The sequence below is a fragment of the Canis lupus genome, chromosome 28 (assembly GCF_003254725.2).
Source record: "Canis lupus dingo isolate Sandy chromosome 28, ASM325472v2, whole genome shotgun sequence".
Classification (NCBI taxonomy): Eukaryota; Metazoa; Chordata; class Mammalia; order Carnivora; family Canidae; genus Canis; species Canis lupus.
This window is the reverse complement of record NC_064270.1, coordinates 35,183,966-35,205,904: the sequence shown is the minus strand read 5'-3', so window position 1 is coordinate 35,205,904 and position 21,939 is coordinate 35,183,966. Positions and strand designations below refer to the sequence as shown.

General features: G+C 50.1%; 1 protein-coding gene and 1 long non-coding RNA gene across 3 annotated transcripts in view; one reads left to right on the top strand and one right to left on the bottom strand.

Annotated features, from left to right (window-relative positions):
- DHX32 (DEAH-box helicase 32 (putative)) overlaps window positions 1–21,939 on the top strand; it is a 57,318-nt gene that overhangs the window by 34,879 nt on the left and 500 nt on the right. For both annotated transcript variants that reach the window (XM_049103574.1, XM_025467596.3), the window contains exons 4-11: window positions 412–784; window positions 6,296–6,541; window positions 7,890–7,989; window positions 8,077–8,235; window positions 17,209–17,400; window positions 18,095–18,244; window positions 19,720–19,907; window positions 20,797–20,978. In XM_049103574.1, the coding sequence (XP_048959531.1) occupies window positions 412–784; window positions 6,296–6,541; window positions 7,890–7,989; window positions 8,077–8,235; window positions 17,209–17,400; window positions 18,095–18,244; window positions 19,720–19,907; window positions 20,797–20,978 (1,590 nt within the window). The remainder of the gene's footprint in view (window positions 1–411; window positions 785–6,295; window positions 6,542–7,889; window positions 7,990–8,076; window positions 8,236–17,208; window positions 17,401–18,094; window positions 18,245–19,719; window positions 19,908–20,796; window positions 20,979–21,939) is intronic.
- On the bottom strand, window positions 15,033–18,099 carry LOC125753942 (uncharacterized). The gene is made up of 2 exons (XR_007406906.1): window positions 17,924–18,099; window positions 15,033–16,160 (listed from the first exon to the last, which is right to left on the bottom strand). It is a non-coding gene; the product is annotated as an uncharacterized LOC125753942 (long non-coding RNA).

Below are 21,939 nucleotides of genomic sequence, written 5' to 3'. Positions count from 1 at the left end.
ATAGTTTTAGGATTGAGCTTTAGTATTCCCTTAGCGTGACATAATCATCTGGAAGGCCCAGGCCTTGCTGAGTCTAGCAGAGTTTTAAATAAGTCACATCTTCCTCTTTTTAATTAAGCCCTGATATATTTACATAACACACTCCCTCCTTGTAGGAGAACATTTCTCCCTATAAGATCAGTGCTTAGATGAGTCTTGCTGAGAAGGGAATAGATTTAATTTCTAATGTGAAGGAAGTAGCATAGATATAAATAATTTGTTTTTAGACCAGAATCAATAGTAACGTGTGACGATGACGATGTCAAACTAACTCCTCGGTTAGAGAGAGGGTGTAGCCAGGGCATTTGTGGTGGTGTTTGAAGCCTCTGGTTTCTCCTGAGCGCCTCTAACTTTACTACTGCTTCTTTGTAGGTATTGTACTGATGACATGCTGCAGAGAGAGATGATGTCCAGTCCTTTTTTGGGCAACTATGGGGTCATCATCTTAGATGACATACATGAAAGAAGCATTGCCACCGATGTGTTACTTGGACTTCTTAAGGATGTTTTACTGGCAAGACCAGAACTGAAGCTCATAATTAACTCCTCACCTCACTTGATCAGCAAACTTAGTTCTTATTATGGAAATGTGCCTCTCATAGAAGTGAAAAAGCAGCACCCTGTGGAGGTTGTGTACCTGAGTGGGGCTCAGAAGGAGTCCCTTGAGTCTATTTTACGCCTTATCTTTGAAATTCACCAGTCTGGTGAGAAGGGTGACATTGTTGTCTTTCTGGCCTGTGAACAAGTAAGTAAGTAATATTCTGACCTAACAGAGTAATAGAGTTCTTCAGGGGGAACCTTTTAACCTTGTTGGGAAGCTTTTAATCATTAACATCCAGGTTTCAGATTGCTGACTTGCTGTTTAAATATTTGGTTCCAACACACCCTCTTTTTTAAATACTCGAGAAGACATGCAGGAGGGTAAATAAAACGTGTTCTGAGCAAGGACACAGGAGGGCTTCTGAAATCACAAACTGTGAGAGCAGAGGACGGGGAAGGCCTCGGGACTCCGCCAACAGTGGTCTCCAGAGCTCTCAGGCCGAGTCTCGGGCTGCCCCAGATCCAGAGCCGGTGCTGCTCCTGCGTGCTTATGTTGTCTTGGAGAGAAGATGCACACTGACTCCCGTCTGACCAGGAGCGTCTGCTTGCAGATGAGGACTGTGCCCTGAGCACTTAGGAACAAAAAGGATTCCCACGGATGTTCCTGCAATAGGCAGTGGGTTTTGAGGCAGAAAAATAGAATTTGTTCCTGCAATAGGCAGTGGGTTTTGAGGCAGAAAAAAAAATAGAATACCCAGAAGGCTACCTTCCAGCCCTGGGGCTTCTTTTCTAAAAAGATGAAAGAGAAAACTCTGACTTGGATTCTAGAAAATGTGTTTTCAAAAGAACAATTCAAAATGTATAACTGAGCGTCTGTTACTGCTTCTCCGTGGTCAAAATGCCTTTTGGATTGCATTGGATTTTGTTTTTATTTTTAATTGCAGCTGTACACCAGCCCTACTTCCTCTCCATACTCTGTTGGCTGAATCTAGAAGCCTCCAGAATCTCAAGAATTACACCTTTCTTCTTAGAGACTGATTTCCTGGTCTTTTTCTCCCTACCCATCATTTTATTCAATGAAAGTACTACTTTTTAGTAGACCATGACCCAAATATGTGGTGATTCCAGTGATTAAGCAGAAAGCAAAAAGGAAATTATTTGATACTGGCTGAGCCAGCAGCTCTCAGCTCTCCATCAGATGCTTGTCTTAAGGATTCACATGCTTTCAGAAATACTTACAGAAGTATTTATTCTGTTTTACATTCAAAGCATAAAGGATGGCTGACCCTCCCATCTGTCAGGAACTTCAGACAGATTTTACCTGCTTCCACAAAGAAAGTGATTTAGAATCTCAAATGTATAATAACCATGGCGTATTTATCAATTTTTCATGTATAGATGATACAGGCTCTTCAATAGATCTTCTGCCTATTTCAGTGATTTATTCTATTATCATTTCCTAATCCTGCATGATTCAAGATGAATATTCAAGAAAGTCCTGAGTCCAAAGGCAGTTGCTAAACCGCTGGGTCACCCGGGCTGCCCTAAAGTGGAATTTTTTTTTAAAGATTTTATTTACTTCAGGGGCGCTCAGGTGGCTCAACTGGTTAAGTATCTGACTCCCCCCGCTTTTTTGAAAATATTTATTATTTGTTTGAGAGAGAGAAAGCACCAGCTGCGGGAGGTAGTGGAGGGCAGTGGAGCAGAGGGAGAGAGAGAAGCAGGCTCCTCCCTGAGCGTGGAGCCCAACATGGGGCTCAGTCCCAGGACCCCAGGATCATGACCTGAGCTGAAACCAAGAGTCATGGGCAGCCTGGGTGGCTCAGCGGTTTAGCACCACCTGCAGCCTAGGGCCTGATCATGGAGACCTGGGATCGTGTCCCGCATCGGGCTTCCTGCATGGAGCCTGCTTCTCCCTCTGCCTGTATCTCTGCCCCTTTCTCTCTCTCTCCCTCTGAATAAATAAATAAATCTTAAAAAAAAAAAAATAGAAACCAAGAGTCAGACTTAACCAACTGAGCCCCCAGACCCCCCCCCAATAGACTTTAAAAAATAAAGTTCTTGACAGAATTAGGGATAGTGGATGGTCCTAAAAAAGGCATTTGATTCTTATAAGTTTAATATAAGCTATAATTAATGACACGGTGACTTTTGAATGTCAGACTCTAGGAGATGCATTCTCACCCAGGCTGGTAGTCAAACCGTAAGACCCCAGGGCTTAGGAAGGCATATGCTCTTCCATGAAGTGAGACCAGAAGGACATTTCCTGTTAAGAAACCATAGTCTGGTAGCGTCTGAAGATCTAGCCCATGATAGTATGATGAAGGCTGCCAGCCAGATTTGCAATTCCTAGCCCTGAGAGAGAAGCCACTATGTCGGGCAGGTGCAGCCCGTCTGAGTTGGGCCTGGGATCCCGAGGGAGGCTCCCCGTGTCCACAGGCTCAGGGCAGAGGCCTGGGTCAGCAGCAGCCTGCTGGCTTCAGCAGACCTTTGCCGGACCAGCTTTCCCCTCCCAGTTGGGCTCTGAACTCCACAGCTGGAGTCTGCTTCTCCCCACTGTCCCCCTAACAAGCTGCACACACTTCATCTCCCAACGGACTTTTCCTCTTTCCTTTACCACTTACATCAGCATTACCATTAAGATATTCCTCTCCTGGGGCGCCTGGATGGCTCGGTCTGTTTAGTGTCTGACTCTTGATTTCCGCTCAGGTCTTGATCTCAGGCTCGGGATGTCAGCCCCCAGGCTGAGTTTGGAGTCTGCTTAACATCCTCCCTCTCCCCACCACCTCCCACCCCAACTCGTGCGCACGTTCTCTCTCAGAAAAAAAAAAAAGATAACTTCTTTCCTGTGGTCTTACAGTTTGTCTCTTTGAAAAATTTGCCTTCCTCTGAAATCCGTATTAATAGCTATTGATCATTCCTCCCATACAATTAGAAGCTTTCTTGATTCTTATGTAAAAATTAAAAATCTGCCATAGCTGTGAAATGTGTTATGATAACACAAGGAGTTACGTACATTAGCAGGAACGTACTAATTGTCACTTTGTATTTTAAGGGCTACATTTATTATTGTAGAAATATAAATATAGAGATACTCTCAAACCTTTAGGGTTGGTGAGCATTGGGTGCCTCACATTTGCTGTGACCGCTGGCCTAGTGCCTCACCTGCTATGAATTCATCCCCATGGCCACATGCTGCCCTGCGTCTTAACACTCAGCCGAGACTTTGAGCCCTCAGGGTTTATAGCAACTGTCTCTTAGCCTGGAAAAGTCAAATATGTTAAGTAGAGGATGAATTTGAGATTTACGGTCCCATCAGCCCAATTATTGTGCTTCCTCCAAACTGTCCACCAAAGCCACTGTCAGGTTGAAGGGGAATGCTCTTGTGTTGGGGCTTGCGGGGGCTGGGGTCGCCCTCCAGTGTGTGTCTGCCTTCCTTGGCTTTCCAGGGATTGTAGGAAAGCCCCGTGGAGGTAAATGCACTGTACACACTAAAGAGGAAATGAACCAACAGTTTGAAGCATTGGATGGGTGTGCCAAGCAGTTTTCTCTCACATTCTGACGGTTATGGCCACAAAGCCCTGTGTCAGCTGAGCCTGGGGCCTCTAAACTACATACGGCATCAGTTTATATTTTGCTCTGCTTTTTTCCTTTTGGAGATTTCTTTGATGCCTTTTTCTTTGTCCATTAGGGACAAAATCAACCTTGGAACCCATCGACAACCAAGAAGTTTTAGCAACCAGGAGCAAATAAAAAATAAGTGTCCCAAATTACCTTTTAAACTGTATTCTAGGAGAATAAGACACATGTTTCACTGCAGTTTGAAGGCTTATTTTGAAAACTAATTGCTCACAAGCAGGCTGCTGGAATCAGTTTCCGTTTCCAACTCCAGCAGCACCTGTGGCAACCTGCTCAAAGGGGTCATCTGTCCGGGAGGATCGGGGGAGATCCTGGTGGGCCAAGTGGGGCCCACTGCAGGGACACCCAACCCACAGTCCTGCCCCCCTCCCTGTAATTTCCAACAGGCTCTCCTCACACAGAATGATGGCATGATCAGAATTCTAAGTTTGTTCTGATTATCCCCATTGGCAAGTTTTCATTCATTATGATCAACAGACTTTGCTTGGTGGACATCTGCCCCTAGGAAGCCACCTCTGTGCAGGAGGGGGACGTGTACATGGGAGAAGGTAACTGGACACCTGCTCACATGGAAGCCTCTGCCCTGCTTTCTGTGCCTCCCAGCAGCTCAGGAATAATTTTCAAACAGCTCACCCCAGATCTTCGAGACCCGTGATGCCATCTTTCCAGGCAGATCTGTCCTACAAAACCCTTGTGTTAAGCCTCTTCTGCAAAAGAAGAAAAGAGAGAGAGCGAGGGCACTGGAAAATGAGCTAAAAACTCAAACGGTCAAGGAAAGTCATCTCTTTTTCTAGATTTTTAGTGAAATCTAATGAATGAAATGTGGCTTCTTCCATTTGGTAGTTGGGCCCTTAAGAAAGTAGAAAATTTTAGAAACAAAAACGTTTAAGAATTTTTTTTTAAAGATTTATTTTTATTTATTGATGATAGAGAGAGAGAGAGAGAGGCAGAGACACAGGCAGAGGGAGAAGCAGGCTCCATGCAGGGAGCCCGACGCGGGACCCGATCCCGGGACTCCAGGATCGCGCCCCGGGGCCAAAGGCAGGCGCGAAACCGCTGAGCCACCCAGGGATCCCCCAAAAACGTTTAAGAATTAAATGATATCTTTTTTTATATGAGGTCCTAAAAAAAATGGTTGCATTTGAAAAATAGAAAAATACTATCTAAAATGCCTTGCCTTCTGAGGCATACTACTTATATGTAGTTTTAGGAGAAATAACTTTCTTTTTTTTTCCAATACATTTGGCAGGGAAACAGTTTAAAAGGATATTTCTAAATGCCTGAATCACACCAAAATGTGTAATTTAGCAGTGAATATTTCCTGCCTGCATTGCATTTATGCTGTCTTAAAGTGAAAATGGGTAAAAACAACTTTGAGGGTGACCCAGAGACCCTGGTTATAGAATGTGTGTGTCTGTGTGCTTTTATTGGAAATCCAGAGATTGCGTAATAATTCTTAGCTCTGCCACCATTAAAGCATAGTGATGCATTATCACTGATGTGAAAATAATTGTTTACCCATCATTGTTAATGGATATGAGAAATTGCATCAAGCTAGGAAAATAGGATAAACGCATAAAGGCATTTCAGGTAGTACATTTCATAAGAGGAAAGCCATTTTGGACTGAAATCAATGAAATTGTTTATTTTCTATTTATTTTTTTTTTAATTTTTATTTATTTATGATAGTCACAGAGAGAGAGAGGCAGAGACACAGGCAGAGGGAGAAGCAGGCTCCATGCACCGGGAGCCTGACGTGGGACTCGATCCTGGGTCTCCAGGATCGCGCCCTGGGCCAAAGGCAGGCGCTAAACCACTGCGCCACCCAGGGATCCCCAATGAAATTGTTTATAAATTATATTTAACTTCCCCAGAGAAATGTTCTCATCCAGTTACATCTTCTTTTCACATAATGATTCACATAGACAACAACACAGGTATTTCTTTCCATGTATACATTCTGCAGCTTTTGCCGACGGTTTTATTTAATTAGACTTTTTTTTTTTTTTTTTTTTTTAAGTAGCAGAGTTGTTTGTGACATGTTTATTCTCATGAATGACGTTATTTTTTACTTTAGGATATTGAGAAAGCCTATGAAATCGTCTGCCAGGAAGGATCGAACTTAAACCCAGATCTTGGAGAGCTGGTGGTGGTTCCTTTGTATCCAAAAGAGAAATGTGCATTGTTCAAGCCAAATGATGAAACAGAAAAAAGATGCCAAGTTTATCAGAGAAGAGTGGTGTTAACTGCTAGCTCTGGAGAGTCTTTGATCTGGAGCAATACGGTCAGATTTGTTATCGATGTGGGTGTGGAGAGGAGAAAGGTAATTATTATCAAGCAGGTAAACCATCTGCTGATAATTGTCCTTGGGTTCCTGCAGTTGTATCCACTGGGAAGTGAGGGTGACGCATGTGGTCTGGGGAGTCTCTGATATGCTCATGTGTGCAAAGGGAAAGTATTGCCAGTCTTGTTTACCCATTCCTGCCTTTCATTAGCACACAGGTAATCCCCAAACTAAGTTGATTGCGGTGCCACAGGAAAACCTTTTGAGAAAAGACACAACTGCTAAAGCATAAAGGTGGTGGTTCTCCTTGTCAGTGGTTTTTCGTAAGCTAAATAATAAGCAATTAAATAATAATTAAATAAATAATTATTAAATAATAGCAAGGCAAGTTATTTGACTCCTGAACCAGTCTTTCCCTGTGTACATCTACTGAGTATTTTTGGTAGCCCCTTTATCAACATCATTAGCATCTTCCCCGAGGTGATTTGCCAGAAATTAGTTTCCAGTACACAGCCTTTAATTTACCAAGTTTCTGCTTTAATGTTGACCTGATAAAATTCTATCCTAAGCTTTTAAAAATATTTTTTTATAACTGCCTTTAAATAAAATTAGGAAAAGTGCAAGTAGGATATCTCAAACTCTCAAAGACACTGGAACATAAGAAATCATAGCATTTAAGAACTGAAAGAGCCTACCCAAGTATTGATCCCGTCGCGCATTATTAGAGATCACGTAGCTTTTCTCCTTTAGGAAACTGGCTCTCCTAGTATCTTACTGTCTTAGTGCTACAGAGTGATTCCAACCATTCCGCAGGTTCCCTTGGAGCCACTTTGGATTCTTACCATTCAGAAAACCCAGGGATATTATTTGCACTCCCCCCGACCCCCTCTCCCCCACCAACAGGAAATTTTTTTTTTCAATAGAAAAAAAAATCACTGTTGGTGCCACATGCAGCCTTTGTCTGAGCCATTATATCTGGAGAAGCTCAGCTTATCAAGGTCAGACCGCTGAGGTCACAATTTGAATAAAACCTTGAACAGTCCCATCAGCAGATGATGATGCTGGTGCATATGTGGCGTATGCCCATCTGTCGTCATCACAGTGTCATGCTTTGAGAAATGACACTGCCAGCATTTCAGGACAGGTGTAGAGGTCCCATATTTATTGAACCTCCAATGAAAGCAGACAACTTGAAATCCATTTATCAAGGCACTAGCAGTTTCTATCTCACAGCAAGGGAAATAATAAGCGTCGTCCAGAGAGAATGAGTCCATAGCAGAGCATTTCAAGAAGTGACGTGCTCCGACCCACACGGTCCCCTCAGGTCCATCGAGCCTGTGAAATCTTGAGTGATCTGATGCTAAAGAGCCTGTCTTTCCATTTAAAGGTGTACAACCCTAGGATAAGAGCAAACTCCCTTGTCACGCAGCCCATCAGCCAAAGCCAAGCAGAGATTCGCAAGCAGATTCTTGGTTCATCTTCTTCAGGTAGCACCACGGTCACGAAAACCACTGCCAATTCCTGTGGGAAGGCAGCCTAGAGACGTTAAAACCATTCTTCTTGGTTTCTCCTAGGAAAACTTTTCTGCCTGTACTCTGAGGAATTTGCCTCCAAAGACATGCGGCCACTAAAGCCAGCCGAAATGCAGGAAGCTAACCTAACCAGCATGGTGCTCTTCATGAAGAGAGTGGACATCGCGGGCTTAGGCCACTGCGACTTCATGAACAGACCAGGTAGCGTTGTGCTCGTGTGTTGGCCAGCGCGTGGCCCCGACGTGCCGCCTCGCCTCCTGCCCAGCCCAGTGTGAAGAGCAGGTGGCGCTTGGCGGAGCAAGCAAGCGTCGGGGTTTGGTTCATACTGAAGCATTTTTCCCATTAGAGGGAAACAGTCTTAGAAGGACTTTTTTAAAAAGCCTCTAGAATCATCTGCCCCAACCCTGGAGAATTATCTGTCATTGGACCCTGGAGCCTGGGGGGCTGGGCCTGAGAGACCCAGCGGGTCTGAGTGTGGCATCAGAGGCCGCCTGCTGCAGAGGGCAGGGGACTTCTGGTGGCCTCCAGGCTTCCCGGTGGGACGTGAGTCAGCCAGCTGTCCTGCACCGCACCATCACCCAGGGGAGCTCCCCTGGAAGTTCCTTCCTTCACAGTTAAGGTCTAGCATTTCCACGGAGGGTGAGGTTCCGGAGCCTAGGACCGAGACTCTAGCTACGGGCTGGCCATCACCCTCCGAGGGGAATGACGCCTCTGGCAGGCCCTTGACAAAAGCCCCCTGTCACCCAGGAGGTGCTGGCTGTCTCCGCTCCAGTGCTGCCCTCCCTGGGACCGCAACTGCCCCGTGGAACACCAGCAGAGTGCTGTGGAAAGGCCGAGAAAGCAGGGACAGGTGGCCTCTGCGGTGTGCAGGGCGGCCACGCCACATGGTCAGCCTGGGAAGGGGAGCCGGGACCAGCTCCCCTCAGCCTCCCACATTCCCAGTTGGCTTCTCCTACCTGGCGGGCAAACGGCTTCCGTTCTGCCTATGATGTCGGGGCGGGGGGGCGGGGGGATGCTGGCTCTGGAGTTTAAAATGTTAGCAATCAGCCGGCCACGAAAGGTTGAAAGCAGCAAACGCTCTGCTTGTTCTTGTCCATTTAAATACGTCTCCGGGGGAACAGCAGTAGCGTCCTTGTGGCCTGTGCAGACGCAGTGGTTCAGTGCTGCAGCAGCCCTCTGAGCTAAATGCTCTGAATTGCTCCATTTTACAGATGAGGAAACAGAGTCACAGAAGTTAGGTCGTGCATGCAGATGAGAAGCTGGACCCTCTGCTGCAGTGTCTCCTTACACAGACTGGAGCCCCAGGGGCCTGAGCATCTGTTCTAGTCATCCGTGCCCTCCATCCCTTCTCTGGTGCTTCTCACGCACCCCCAAGCACCTCACCTCCAGAGCTGCAGGGGGCGGGTCCGATGCCTTTCACTCCTTCCACCTGCCGCCCAGGCGAAGGCCCACGTCCAGGCAGTGTTGACCGCAGGATCTGCCGCTTTGTCCTCTAGCCTGAGCTTAGTTTCACTGAACCCCAGTGGGTATTTACGTCCCCATAAGGCTCCTGATTTAAAGTTGATTGCCCTTCATTGATATTTTAGTCTCAGTCATGCTTCAACACAAAGGAGTTCCTTCATTTCTTTTCACACCTTAGGCCAGTGGTTGACATCTTCAGTACACTGATCAGAGAGGGTGAAAGGCAACCTACCGGCCTGGGTGTTATTTGACAAATGTGCACAAGAGAGTCATCAGCCACAAGGCCTCGTGAGCACAGAGCATGCTTGGAAACTGAACGATTTCTACTTCCTTGCGCTGCTTTCTCTCTGTTCCTGTGTTTTTCAGTCATTTTGTCCAGCGGTGCCAGTAGGATTCACAAGCCCTTGAGAAGTATGTTCTTTTAGAGTCACCCTTTCTCAAATATTTCTGAAAATGACTAGTAGAATTGGGAGTAAGTAAGAGGAAGGTCCTCCAAAGATGCCAAACTTTGAAATGAAAAGGTGCAAGGGAAAATTAACAGTGGAGATGACAGCTTGTCCTCGTAAGTGGGGCAGCGCTGTGTGGAGAGCGCGCGAAGCGGGATTAGGAAGTTTCCTGTCGGGAGGTCACGGCAGGTGCACCGTGCTGTGCTCTTCACCAATGCTTCCTCCTTCCCTGGAGCTTCTCGGAGCTTTATGAGGAAACTCTCCCAGTAAGCAGTTTGAAAAATGAACTACTTTGGGGAAACTTTTGGAATCTTAAATTTTCAGCAAAGATTCTCTTCCCTAAAGGAGCAGTGGGATCTCTAAGAGGGAGAGGGACCAGAGGAGTCCTTATCTCTTGTGAAATCCATCTACTTCCCTGCAGCCATTTCCTCCCTCGGAGCTCTCTGTTCTTCCAGAAGCAGGTTTGCAGACTGCTGTTCTGTCCACGCCCCTGCCCCCTCTGCCGCCTGCCAGGCCACGTCTGCTGGGCCGGAGTGTGGGGCCCCTGGGAGCCACAGTAAACTAGCGGGGATTGGAGGCCCCGGGGGAGGCTGTCCTTGGGCAGGAGACCGGCTTCCCTGAGGGCTCAGGAGACGCAGTGCGTCGGGAAAATCTCCTCCAGATTAAGAAGAGGAAGAGCTCAGACACAGGTGGGAGAAGAAGCCCAAGTAGAATGTAGGCCAAGAAGACCTTGGCATTTTGGTGCCTGGGAAAATGAGCATGTCACCTGGATAACAGCCAAGCGGAGCGGCCCTACTGCCCGGCTCTGGGCAGGTTACAGCCAAGGGGAGCGACCCTACTGCCCAGCTTGCCTGGCCCCTGGCTTCCCCGCCCCAGCAAAGCATTCTGAGGCCGTGCGTCCGTGTGCTGAATACACCGGTCTGAGAAGGAGCAGCCCAGAGGAGCATAGTGGCCTGAGAATGTGATGGAAAGCTGTAGAGTGTGTATGGCAGCCTCAGTTGGGTGCGCGTGTCTTATCTGAAGGTTAGGAGCGACGGGAACTGGTGAGCTCGACGGGGGTGGGCCCAGGGGCACAGGCAGGCCGGCATCCCTGCAGCCTCCATCCTGTGACCACAGCGGCCACACGCCCCCATTTCCCGGGCTTCTCATTGGTGACCTCAGAGCCTCAGACAGCTTGGCTTTTGTCAGAGGCCCGTCGGCCACAGCAGTCCCTGCAGGGGCCTTCCAGAGACCATGCTCTGAGGAGACACGCTTCCCGTCCCGCTGCTCGTCTCTTAGGCCCGGAATCAGCCCGCGTGGATTCCCCAGGCCTCTTCTTGGGTCCAGATGGCAGATGTCTGGTGAACTTGCCAGGAAGGCAGAAAAAAAGCGGCCTTTGTAACCTCAAAGGTTTTAAAAAGCCGCCAGCAACCCCCAGCAGCGCAGAAGAATCCCTGCGTTCTCCGGGCGGCCACCCTCTGTGCTGCGAGGACTAGAGCGGGGGGGCCGGGGACAGAGGGTTGGGGTGGCAGTTTATTTTTGTCTCCTGACAATAGCACATAACTGTTTTCTGCTGTGCTTGGGGGAGAGAGAACTGTGGATTAACTCTGACTCATCATTTTAGAAGGAAAAAAAGATGATGCTTGCAGCTGGTGCATTTAACTCAACTTACAATTGAAATACGCAAATGCAGCAAACCTGTTACCCTTTTCAGGATTCATGAGCCATGTGGAAATGAATTTGGCATAACTAGGCTACAGGCTATTCACTGAATTCCCTTGATACAGATCTCCTAAAAAAAAAAAACGAATCGGTTGTTTTTTCTTCCCTGGTGCTGAAGATTGACCCCCATCCTGAGCGACACCATTACTGTTGATCTGGATCAGTTGCCCAGGACCAGCTGACCACATGTTTTCCTCCGGGAAGCAGCGACACCTGCACAGAGACTGGGGACAAACTAGCTGAGAAGTACCAGACAACACCAGACGTCATCTGTGTATTTGGACGCAGAGCTCGTTTAGCGGTGGTGAGACGACCGGCCTTGGAAGGATCTGTGAGGAATGAACCCACACACGGACTTGCCAGGCAGGGTGCACAGGACGAGCCAGGGCGCCCAAGGAAACGGGAAGGAACGCGGGGGACAGAATAAAGTCGGGGCGCCGGGGCCAGCGTCGGAGTTGGCAGGAGGGGGATGAAGTGCCGCAGTGGCGTGATCTGCGGTGATGGTGCGGGAGGCTGGCCCGAGGAGTCAGGAGTCAACGAAGGAGGCTCTGGAACTCCGTCCACCGCAGGAAGGCCTAAGCTGGGTCCACCCCGGGGCAGACCTGGCCTGTTTCCGCATCCCTGGAAACGGGATTTTGCCTCAGGGCTTACGAAAGGGTCTTTAACTGCTGCAGCCTGAACTAAGGGGAGGGCAGAGGCGGAGTGGGCCGCACACTCGCTGCACGCGGTGGCACAGGCCCCGGGCCGCAGCCCCTCCACCCGCCCCTGCCGCCCCCGGGCAGCCTCGGGTGAGCAGATAGTCTGGCGCCACACCGGCAGCAAGGCCCCGCCTGGATGTCTAAGTCGGTGACAGTCACGCTCTTACCCATCTAGAGGCCACGCGGAGCTATTCGCTGTGTCCAGGCGGCGGGGTAGGAGTGTGCAAAAGAGGCGCAAAAAGGCTAGAACAACTCAAGAGCCACCGAGGTCTTGGAGGGTCTTGGAAGCGACAAAGTAATTATTCAGAAAGACGAGCATGGAGAGATTTCTGAAGGCGCAGAATGGAGGCCTTTTCCGCTCCTGATTCGCATCAGGCTCTTGATGGCTCCGGTGAGCGCGTGACTTGTGGCCCAGGCCGGCGCGTCCGAGGGCGAAAGGGGACGCTGCTCCTAACAGCCGGGGAGCCGTGGCAGCTCGGGCTCCCGAGCAGGCCGCCAGGACTCCAGTCCCCCCGCACCGTGTCACCTCGCCGTGTCACCCCTCGGGCCTCAGCTTCGTCATCTGAATGTGAGTGTAATCAGGGTAATTGGCTCCTGGAGTTGGCGAGACAAATCAGCTCATGTACGTGGGCCCCTTAGAGACGTGACCGGCACATGGTAGCCACTGTAGCTGTCCCCACCTGCGTGACTCCTGCCCGAGCTCGGAAGCGGGTACCCACAAAGGGCATTTCACCTGCGAGAGGCGGATGCGGAGCCACGGATGCCGGGAGGCAGCACCGGGCGGCCTCTGAGGACCCGGGTTGGGCCCGGGGGGGCGTCGGGCCCGGAGCCCGAGGCCGCGTGTCCCCGGTGCGGCCCACCCTGCGTCACTTCCCTTGGCTCATCTGCAGCCCGAGGACGCGGTGTCCGCCCTCGCCCTGAGCAGCTCGCGTGTGGCCGCGGGGACCAGGCGAACGCCAGGCTCGGGGGCGCGGCCCTGGGGCCCAGGGACACGGAAGCCCGTCCGCCTCTCCTCTTCGGAGCCAAGCTCTAAACCCGGTTCCTGAAAGCCTCGAGGCTTTGGAGTCTACACCGCCGACCCGGAGCCAGCCCCTGGCTCCCCTCTGTGCGCTGCGCGGTGCCCACCCTCACACCGGGCGGGGCCCGAGAGCTCCTTTGCCTTCGGTCCTCTTAACGCGGTGACTTTATTTCTCTCTTTCTCCGTGTGTGTGTGTGTGTGTGTGTGTGTGTGTGTGTGTGTGTGTGTGAGAGAGAGAGAGAGAGAGAGAGAGAGAGAGATTAACGCGGGGCCGGCGCACAGCGGGTTCCTGGCGCCCCTCGCCCCCGCCGTCCCCGCCCCAGCGGCCCGTGGGTTCGCTGCCCTCCACGGGCTTCCGAGCCGCGCTGGCCTGGTCCCAGCGCCCCGGGGGCGAGGGCCAGCAGCGCGGCCCACACCTGCGTGAACACGGGGTGGTGACAAGGAAACCGGGGTGTCCCGTGAAATCAGGGTGGGAATGAAGTCGAGCCTCGGGAGCGCTCGCGAAAACAGCCTCGGACGGCCTCGGCGTCTCGGTGGCTCGTCCGCTCCTCAGTCCTGCCGGAATCCGGGCGGGTTCGGCTCCGAGCCTCAGGGCCCCGAGTCAGCCCCTGGAAACTCCTCCGCCTCTTGGTCCCAACCCTCAAGCCCCAGGGAGGGGCGTCGCTGGCTCAGTTTGCAGCGCGTCTGGCCGTGGGCACCTGCTAGGGTCCCCACTTCTGGGGGGCGCGGGGGCGCTGCCCACGAGGGGCCAGTTAGGGGCAACTGGGAATTATCCCAGGACACCGGAAATTGCCTGTGGGTTTGTATGTGGGTCTCCCTCCTCTAAGACCTCCGACCCCTGAGGGGCCAGGGTTGCGCCCGTCCACGCGTCCCTGCCCCAGGGCCTTGCAAGTGGCTTGAGAGGACGTGAGTGAACGAGCTGGGTGTCACCCTTAGAAGGAGTGAGCTGACCCGCAGCCAGCAGGGCGGCCCCTGCAGATGGGCCCGGCTCCCTTCTCTGCCTCAGTCCTCTCCCGGGCCGTGGCCCTCGGGTCTGCGAGCGTCTCGCTAGGCAGGCCGTGGGGACGGCGCCGCTGCCTGAAGGCCCCGCTCACAGCAGGACGGGCTCCTCCGGGTAAGGAACGGCACCTTTCAGGGGGCATGGCCTGTCTCCTCCGCGGACCACTGAGGCCGTCCTACCTCTAAAATCCTTTCCCACTCCAGTGATGCAGATTGAACCTGGATCCCATGGCCTTCTTGGTTGGTTAAGGAGTGTGGGGGAGGAAGGGAACCAACCCTGCCCTTGGGGACTGCTCCCCGAGAGCCGAGCCGAGAGCCGGCCTGCTGTTCTGCCCTCCTGCCCGCTGAGACGTCGTTAGCATGACTTCGCAGGGAAGTCTGAACGCTGCCCTGCCGTGAAGGGCCTCACCTAAACACTTCGGCTTTGTGGCTAAGACGACTTCGTGAGCCGCACCGGGGAGACGTCTTAAAGTGTGGGATGTTCTATTAGCAAATTCTATTCAGTTATTTATTCTTGTTGCTTCACCTGTGTGATCTGCATTCATTAACTTGTTCCTTCTGATACAATAAAACCCCCAGAACATTATTTTTTTCTGGTGTTAGGGTGGGAGCAGAATTATGAAGTTGTTTCTGTTCATCATCCTGTGTGCAGCCAATTTAGCCACAAGACATAAAATGAGGAGTAGATGCCCTTTGGGGACACAGCCTGGCTGCGAAGCCAGATGCTTACAGGGACAATTGCCAAAGATCCTGTAAGTTATAACGTGGCAGCTTTGCTGATTTATAGAAATTGGTTTCTAAACAGTTTTCGGTAATTAAGTTTGTGCTCCCAGCCCCGTCCCGCGGTTTTTAATCTGAGATGCTTGTTCCTCCGACTGCATCTTGCACCTTCTCCCAACAGGTCAGCTGTTCTTTCATTTCATGGCTGAGAGAACTCTCGGACTTTTTTTTTTTTTCCCTAAATAGCCCATCTGTCTCCTTCCCGGGACTGTGGCTTCTCAAGGTCTCATCTTTGCCCAGGGGTGTCCAAGAATGACCGAGGGGCCCCGGTGCTCCGTGCCAGCACCCAGACCAGGCCACCGGGGCCGAGCCTGGGGAAGGACAGGGATCTCCTGGAGGCCCTGCCCCACTCACTGGTAAATCTCAAGGGTGGAATTCAAAAGCAGAAGGAAAGTTAAACTTCTTTTCCCCCAGCTGGGGATTAAAGCTGTGCTCCAGGTCTTCCAGTGTGTGTCCCGGGTCTGGGCAGGTTTGGGGGTGTGGCAGGCTACTTCTTACAGCCCCTGCAGCCCCGACACCTGCTTTCCCAGGACTGATCTTTTGCTTGTGACCTGTGTGATGTGTCACAGGTTGAGAACAGGTCCGTGACCCGTTCTGCTCTTCTTCAGCGAGAGGACTCGAGACTTGAAGAACTGCACGTCGGCATCAGCGAACCATTTCTCGACCCACCATAGTGGTTTCTCCTGATGTTTTCATCAAGTCTTAGTAGGAACGAGGGGATTTTAGCGGATCTGAGTTGTGACTGGCTTTTGAGTTATAGACTTTGCCCAAAATTTTGCCAAGTAGCTTAGCGGTCAGTGTTTGAACAGCAAATAAGGAAATTTTTACTATTCATTATTTTGAACTCCCCGATGCCAGCAGGTCCCCGTAGTGCTCAGCTAGCTCACCATGCACCTGCTGGAGTCAAGACAAATGAAAGGAATCTAGCAGTGCTCGGAAATCCTTCGGTGTCTGGGGTAGAACACGATAGTGGCTTAATCCTGTGTCATTTGCTTCTCTGTGTGGCCTTTATTGCTGTACCACCTGCCAGACAGGAGAAAAACACACATATTTACTAATCTAATCTTACTCTGCAAAGGCAAGGAGAATACCTTGCTTTGAATAAGTGGATTACCGTTTCTGGTGGGTATTAATCATCTATGATGAGCACGCCATTACTGACGTTCTACAGGCATGGAGAAAATCAGCCTTGTCTTTGCACTGGCGAGTAACTCTTTAACATCCTTACCTACTATTTGTCATCTCTCCAGGTTCTGGGTCAGTTTCAATTGATTAATTTTTCTCCCTATTACAGGATTGTATTTTCCTGCTCTTCATGCCTCATAATTTTTTATTGGATGCTAGACATTGTACATTTTGTTGTGTTGGGTATTGGATATTTTGTATTCCTATAAATATTCTTGACTGTTATTCTGGGCTGCAGGATGATCCTTTCAGGTCCTGGTTTTAAGATTCGGGTCCTGGAGCCGTGCACATTGAGGGTTAGTTCTTCCCTTCTGCATCTCCCACCCAGGGCCCCATGAACTCTGAGGTTTGCCAGTCTGGTGGGCAGAAATGGGCGTGCCCTAGATCCAGTATGAGCACCTGGGACTGTCCCTCTAATCCTCTGGCTGGTTCTTTCTGTGACCTGATGGTTCTTTCTGTGACCCGATGTTACTTCTGCGTGCTCTGCCGACGACGCAAGAAGACCTTTCATAGATATTCCGATCTCTAGCTCTATATGGCTCTCTCCTGTCAGGTGGCCCTACCTGCAAGCTCTGGTGACCTTAGCCTTCCTGAACTCTCAGCACCATCTTCATAGCTCAGGAGTCTGGCAGGCCTCACCTGGGTCCCCTTCTGGCACTGCAGCCGGGAAACTTTCAAGGCCTTTTGCTGGGTGGTCATGGCCTTCCCTTCATTAGCGCCCCTCTCTGGAATCCCTGCCTTCACTGCTGACATGCTTTGTCCCACAAACTGTCGTTTCACGTGTTTTGCCAACTGTTCGGTTGTCTCGTGTGGGAAGGGAGGTCCAGTACTTGTCACTCCATCTTGGTTATAGAAGACTGGTGATTTTTTTTTTTTTCTCTGCTAGCACCGGAAAGCTTGATGCAGGCTCTGGAAGACTTGGACTACCTAGCAGCACTGGACAATGATGGGAACCTCTCTGAGTTTGGGATCATCATGTCGGAGTTTCCCCTTGACCCACAACTCTCAAAGTCTATCTTAGCATCCTGTGAATTTGACTGTGTGGAAGAGATGCTGACAATCGCTGCCATGGTGACAGGTACTCCTCGGGGAGCAATGCTCTTTGTGTTAATCTGTGCCAGGTCTAGATTTAAATGAGATCCATCTGAAGGATTTGAAGAACCTAACAGAGAGACACTGACCAATTCATTTAACCTTTTGAAGTGATAAGCATATTAATAGGTTTAAAAGGTAGGGAGTTACACAAATTATCTTAATAATTGAAAGATGGAATCAAGTGATTGAAAAAAGTCATTCAAAATCCAGTGAATTTCTTAATCAAACATTGAAAGAAAAATTGGGTCACTAGGAATGTTCTTCCCCCAGAGAGCTCTGTTTCTGTTTCCTACCACATTCATTCTTGCTTCCTGGCTTAATGTATTCCTTTACTGGCAGAACAGGCCAAAGGCAGTGCAGCATTAGGACTGTAAGTCCTAATCCTGTGCCAGCGGCTGGGCCTCAGAGAGTCTCAGGTCCCCCGGGGGCCCTGCTCTGACGGTGGTACGAGCAGGGTACTCGCTACACTTACACAGGCAAACAAGGAGAAAAACAGGACAACTCACCCTGAATCTGATTTCTGAGTAAGCAAGAATAACGTTGATCCAGAGCAGCAGCCAGGAATGGTTGGTTCTACATACAGGGTCACGAGCCGGCCCTCTGCGTGTTCTGCTGGGGAGCAGGGGAGGGGAAGTGCCTTCAGTATTGCTGACCTTGTGACCTTTTGCGTCTTAAAGCTCCCAACTGCTTCTCTAATCTGCCACATGGGGCTGAGGAGGCCGCCTTGACTTGCTGGAAGACATTTTTACATCCTGAAGGAGATCACTTTACCCTCATCAACATTTACAAGGCCTACCAGGACATAGCTCTGAATTCCACCAGTGACCGTAAGTGAATGCTTGTGAGTCTGAGAAATTAGCTCGTGTCCAGCTTTCTTCCCCCAGAGGAAGCCGAGCTGTTCTCCCTTCTCCAGCCTGTCGGTCACTGGAGTGGAGTGGCACTTGTCGCCGGGCATGTGGAAGTCCAGTGCCCAGCCAGCCCAGGGAGCTAGCCTGGGCCCAAAATTCTGGCACAGCACAGCCCCCACCCTCCAGGGCCGGGGGAGGAGAGAAAGGAACTGCCGTCTCTAGGTGCCCTGGGTCAGAGCTGGGCTTTGTGCTTTCCCCAACACCCACCTTCACTGGACAGACAGAATGTGGACATCCAGGACCAAACCAACCAACCCCGGCCCCAGATACTAATCGGCAGGTGTGCCGAAGGAGGCAGGAGAGAGCCGGCTTGGCCGGGGGGAGAGGAGAGGACAGGACGTGTGGAAAAGCGGAGGCACAAGTCCCGGGGCTAACCCACAGTGGGCGTATGACTTTGCACAAGAGGGAATTGGAAACACCTATCCATGAAACTGCCTTGCTCAGCTTTAGACAGGAAGGGGATCCCGAAGGGCCGACAGGACAGAGTGACACACGCAGGCCGGGGCCTCCAGAGGCAGGCGGTGAGGAACCCCCTTCCCACAAGGGAACCTTGGTTTTCCCTTTAGCACCTTTTACCTCCTCTGCTCTGGTAGACAGGATGAAAACTGAGCTGAGAAATAGGACAGCAGTTTGGCAGTAGAATTATTCAATGGGGAGTTAATTTTTCCGAGCTGAGAAGGTAAAGTTGTCAGTGGAGCCAGAAAGGATATGGGGAGTTTGGTGGCATCTTTGGAGAGCAAGGAGGCTGGGTACAATCGTCTGCCCAAGCACATGCTCCTGTCAGCCCAGGTGCACAGGACAGGGTCGACCGGGGGCCTCCCCCCACTGTGCCAAGGCCAGGGGCGTTCCCAGGGCCAGGCAGCACTCCAGGCCCGTCCTAGGGAACTACACCGGTAGCAAGAAAGCATTCACTTCAAACTGAACCAGGGGACTGAATTTTAATATAAAATTTGCAGCTAAAGTAGATGAGCTTAACAGAATTCCCCAATCAGCCTAGTAGTGATCCTTCCCTTAGAAGTATGTTGAGATATTTTCATGGCTCAGGGGACCTTCTACTGTACACTTTTCCCTCCTAGTTTGATCAAACATTGTGGCCACGTACGTCCTCATCGTGTACACGACACAAATGTTGATGAGACCACCTCCTCTGCCCGCCCTCGGGTGCAGGTGATGGGCGGTACACTGGCCTGGTCTGCACCTGCCACATGCTGCCCCCCAGCTCGGGGGTTCCAGAACCCCACAGCCAGTGCAGGTCCCGCCGGCCAGCACGCGTCCCTGCAGCCTCCGTCACCCAGGTGACCTCCTCTTCAGGACAGGACAGAGATCCCACCTTCTTCCTGGCCTGGGCTCTGGTAGCTTATAACTGGTCATTTCTTTTCTTCTTTCCCTCCCAGACTGTGTTGAAAAGTGGTGTCACGATTACTTCCTCAATTGTTGTGCTCTCAGGATGGCAGACGTTATCCGAGCTGAACTCTTAGAAATTGTCAAGCGAATTGAGCTTCCCTGCGCAGAACCTGCTTTTGGCTCAAAGGAAAACGCTCTGAACATAAAGAAGGCTCTCCTGTCCGGTTACTTCATGCAGGCGAGAATGGGGAGGGCGTGGTCTCTACAGAACCTCACGCTCAGGACAGCCTGTCAGGAAGTCTCACCTGGGATGGTGCTTTCAGTGGTGTTGACATTATATAAAACTAAAACCTTCTGGGTCACTAAAGATTATTTAAATATACTTCCCTTCAAGGGAATTGAAGGGCTAAGCCACAATATGGTCACTTTGTCCAAAAAGACAAAAGGTCTTTTTTCATTACAGAGGGGACATTAGGAAAAACACGCTCTTTGGGGGAGCATCAGTCCCTCACCTCACTGGTTTGTGAAGTAGCTCATGTTTAACCAGTGATACTGGTAAAGGTAATGTCTCATGTGTTTCATCCCCCAAATGAAGGCTGCCCGATGTAGCTCCCCTAAATTAAAGCACATTACGGATGCATTTTCTTCACATCGTGGGGAGTGAAACTGGTATTTCTCAAATTCTAAAACGGTCTTTAAAGAGGAGAAAAAATGACATTTTAAAATGAATTTCCTCATCTTGTATGGACAAAGTAAGGTTCCTACATCAGTGTTAACTGTATTGAGCTAGAACATCTGGCATAAAGCCCCTGACAGGAGTATCCTGCCCAGAACGTGGCTGGCAGCACGCTAGCCTTCACGACCCCAGTTAGCCTTTGTAGCTACGCTCTTTTCGCCCACTGCCCTGAAACTGCTAGTCAGGAACATCATCATCACGGCCTCAAAGTTTTGGGCAAAACCTGTGTTTGGCTTGTTTTCTAGATCTGAAAATAGGAAACATGGGTGGCAGATGGGTAATTTTTACTATTTTGAGTGAAATAAGTACTTAGGAATTTTTTTAAACAAAACATCTTGTCTGTTGATCTCATTAACACAGAACCTTTTTCCTTAAAAACACTGCCTTGTAGATTGCCAGGGATGTGGATGGATCAGGTAACTACTTAATGCTGACACACAAGCAGGTAGCCCAGCTGCACCCCCTGTCCAGTTACTCCATCACCAAGAAGATGCCAGAGTGGGTTCTCTTCCACAAGTTCAGCATATCTGAGAACAACTACATCAGGATTACCTCCGAAATCTCTCCTGAACTGTAAGTCTACTAGAGAGAAAAAGGTTCTTTTTAACTCATAACTTGAGTCAGTGATACATTTGGTTTTTACTATATTTTCAGTTAGGTTATGTTGGCACCAATCTAAACGTACTGCATACCTACTTAGGGCAGGTCCCTCGGGAGGAGCATCTAAATGTTCCTCTCTCTGGGATCACAACAAATTACATACCATGCAAAGGGGCGCCTGGCTGGCTCAGGAGGTGGAACGTGCAACTTTTGATCCCAGGGTCATGAGTTTGAGCCCCACCCCATGTTGGGTGTAGAGATTATTGAAAAACAATACAGTGTAGTAATACAACAGCATGATGCCTCTTAAAAGGAACAAAAAAAGCCACAAAGAGTGTTTACAGGTGCAAACCCAGAGAAGGAATGAGCTTAGCCACTCTCAGAACAGACGTGCCAAGACTAGGGCTAGTGGGAGAGGGAGGGATGCAGGGGAGGTGGGCGACGGGCAACTATGAGAGGTTTAAGGCTCATGGGCCACGTGCGAGTCTAGAATTTGCCCTACGAAATTATGAGAGTTTTAAGTAGGAATAACATCCTTTCTGTGTACTTCCAAAGACAACTCTGGCTGCCAAGGGAATGAAGTACATGGGGTACCCGTGAGAATGAAGAGCTGTCTCTAGTGCTCCTGCAGATGCTAGGTCCACCTGAACATACGCTCCTCCCTGGACAGTGAGCTTCAAGGCAGGAACCTAAAGTACCTAGTAGCTGGACGCGGAGTGGTATCAGTTAATGAGAGAAAGAACTCTTACCCACCCGGAGTTCTCCCCAACACCTGACCTGATCTTTCACATGTGATGGGCCTTAAAGCAAGTGCCAGTTTCCCCTGGTGATGAGTGGTGGGCATCATAGTTAGGTGTGGCCTAACACTAGAGAAGCCAACTTATTCCAGAAATGCAATTGGACTGGTTCAATAAAAACCACAGGAAGTATTTAT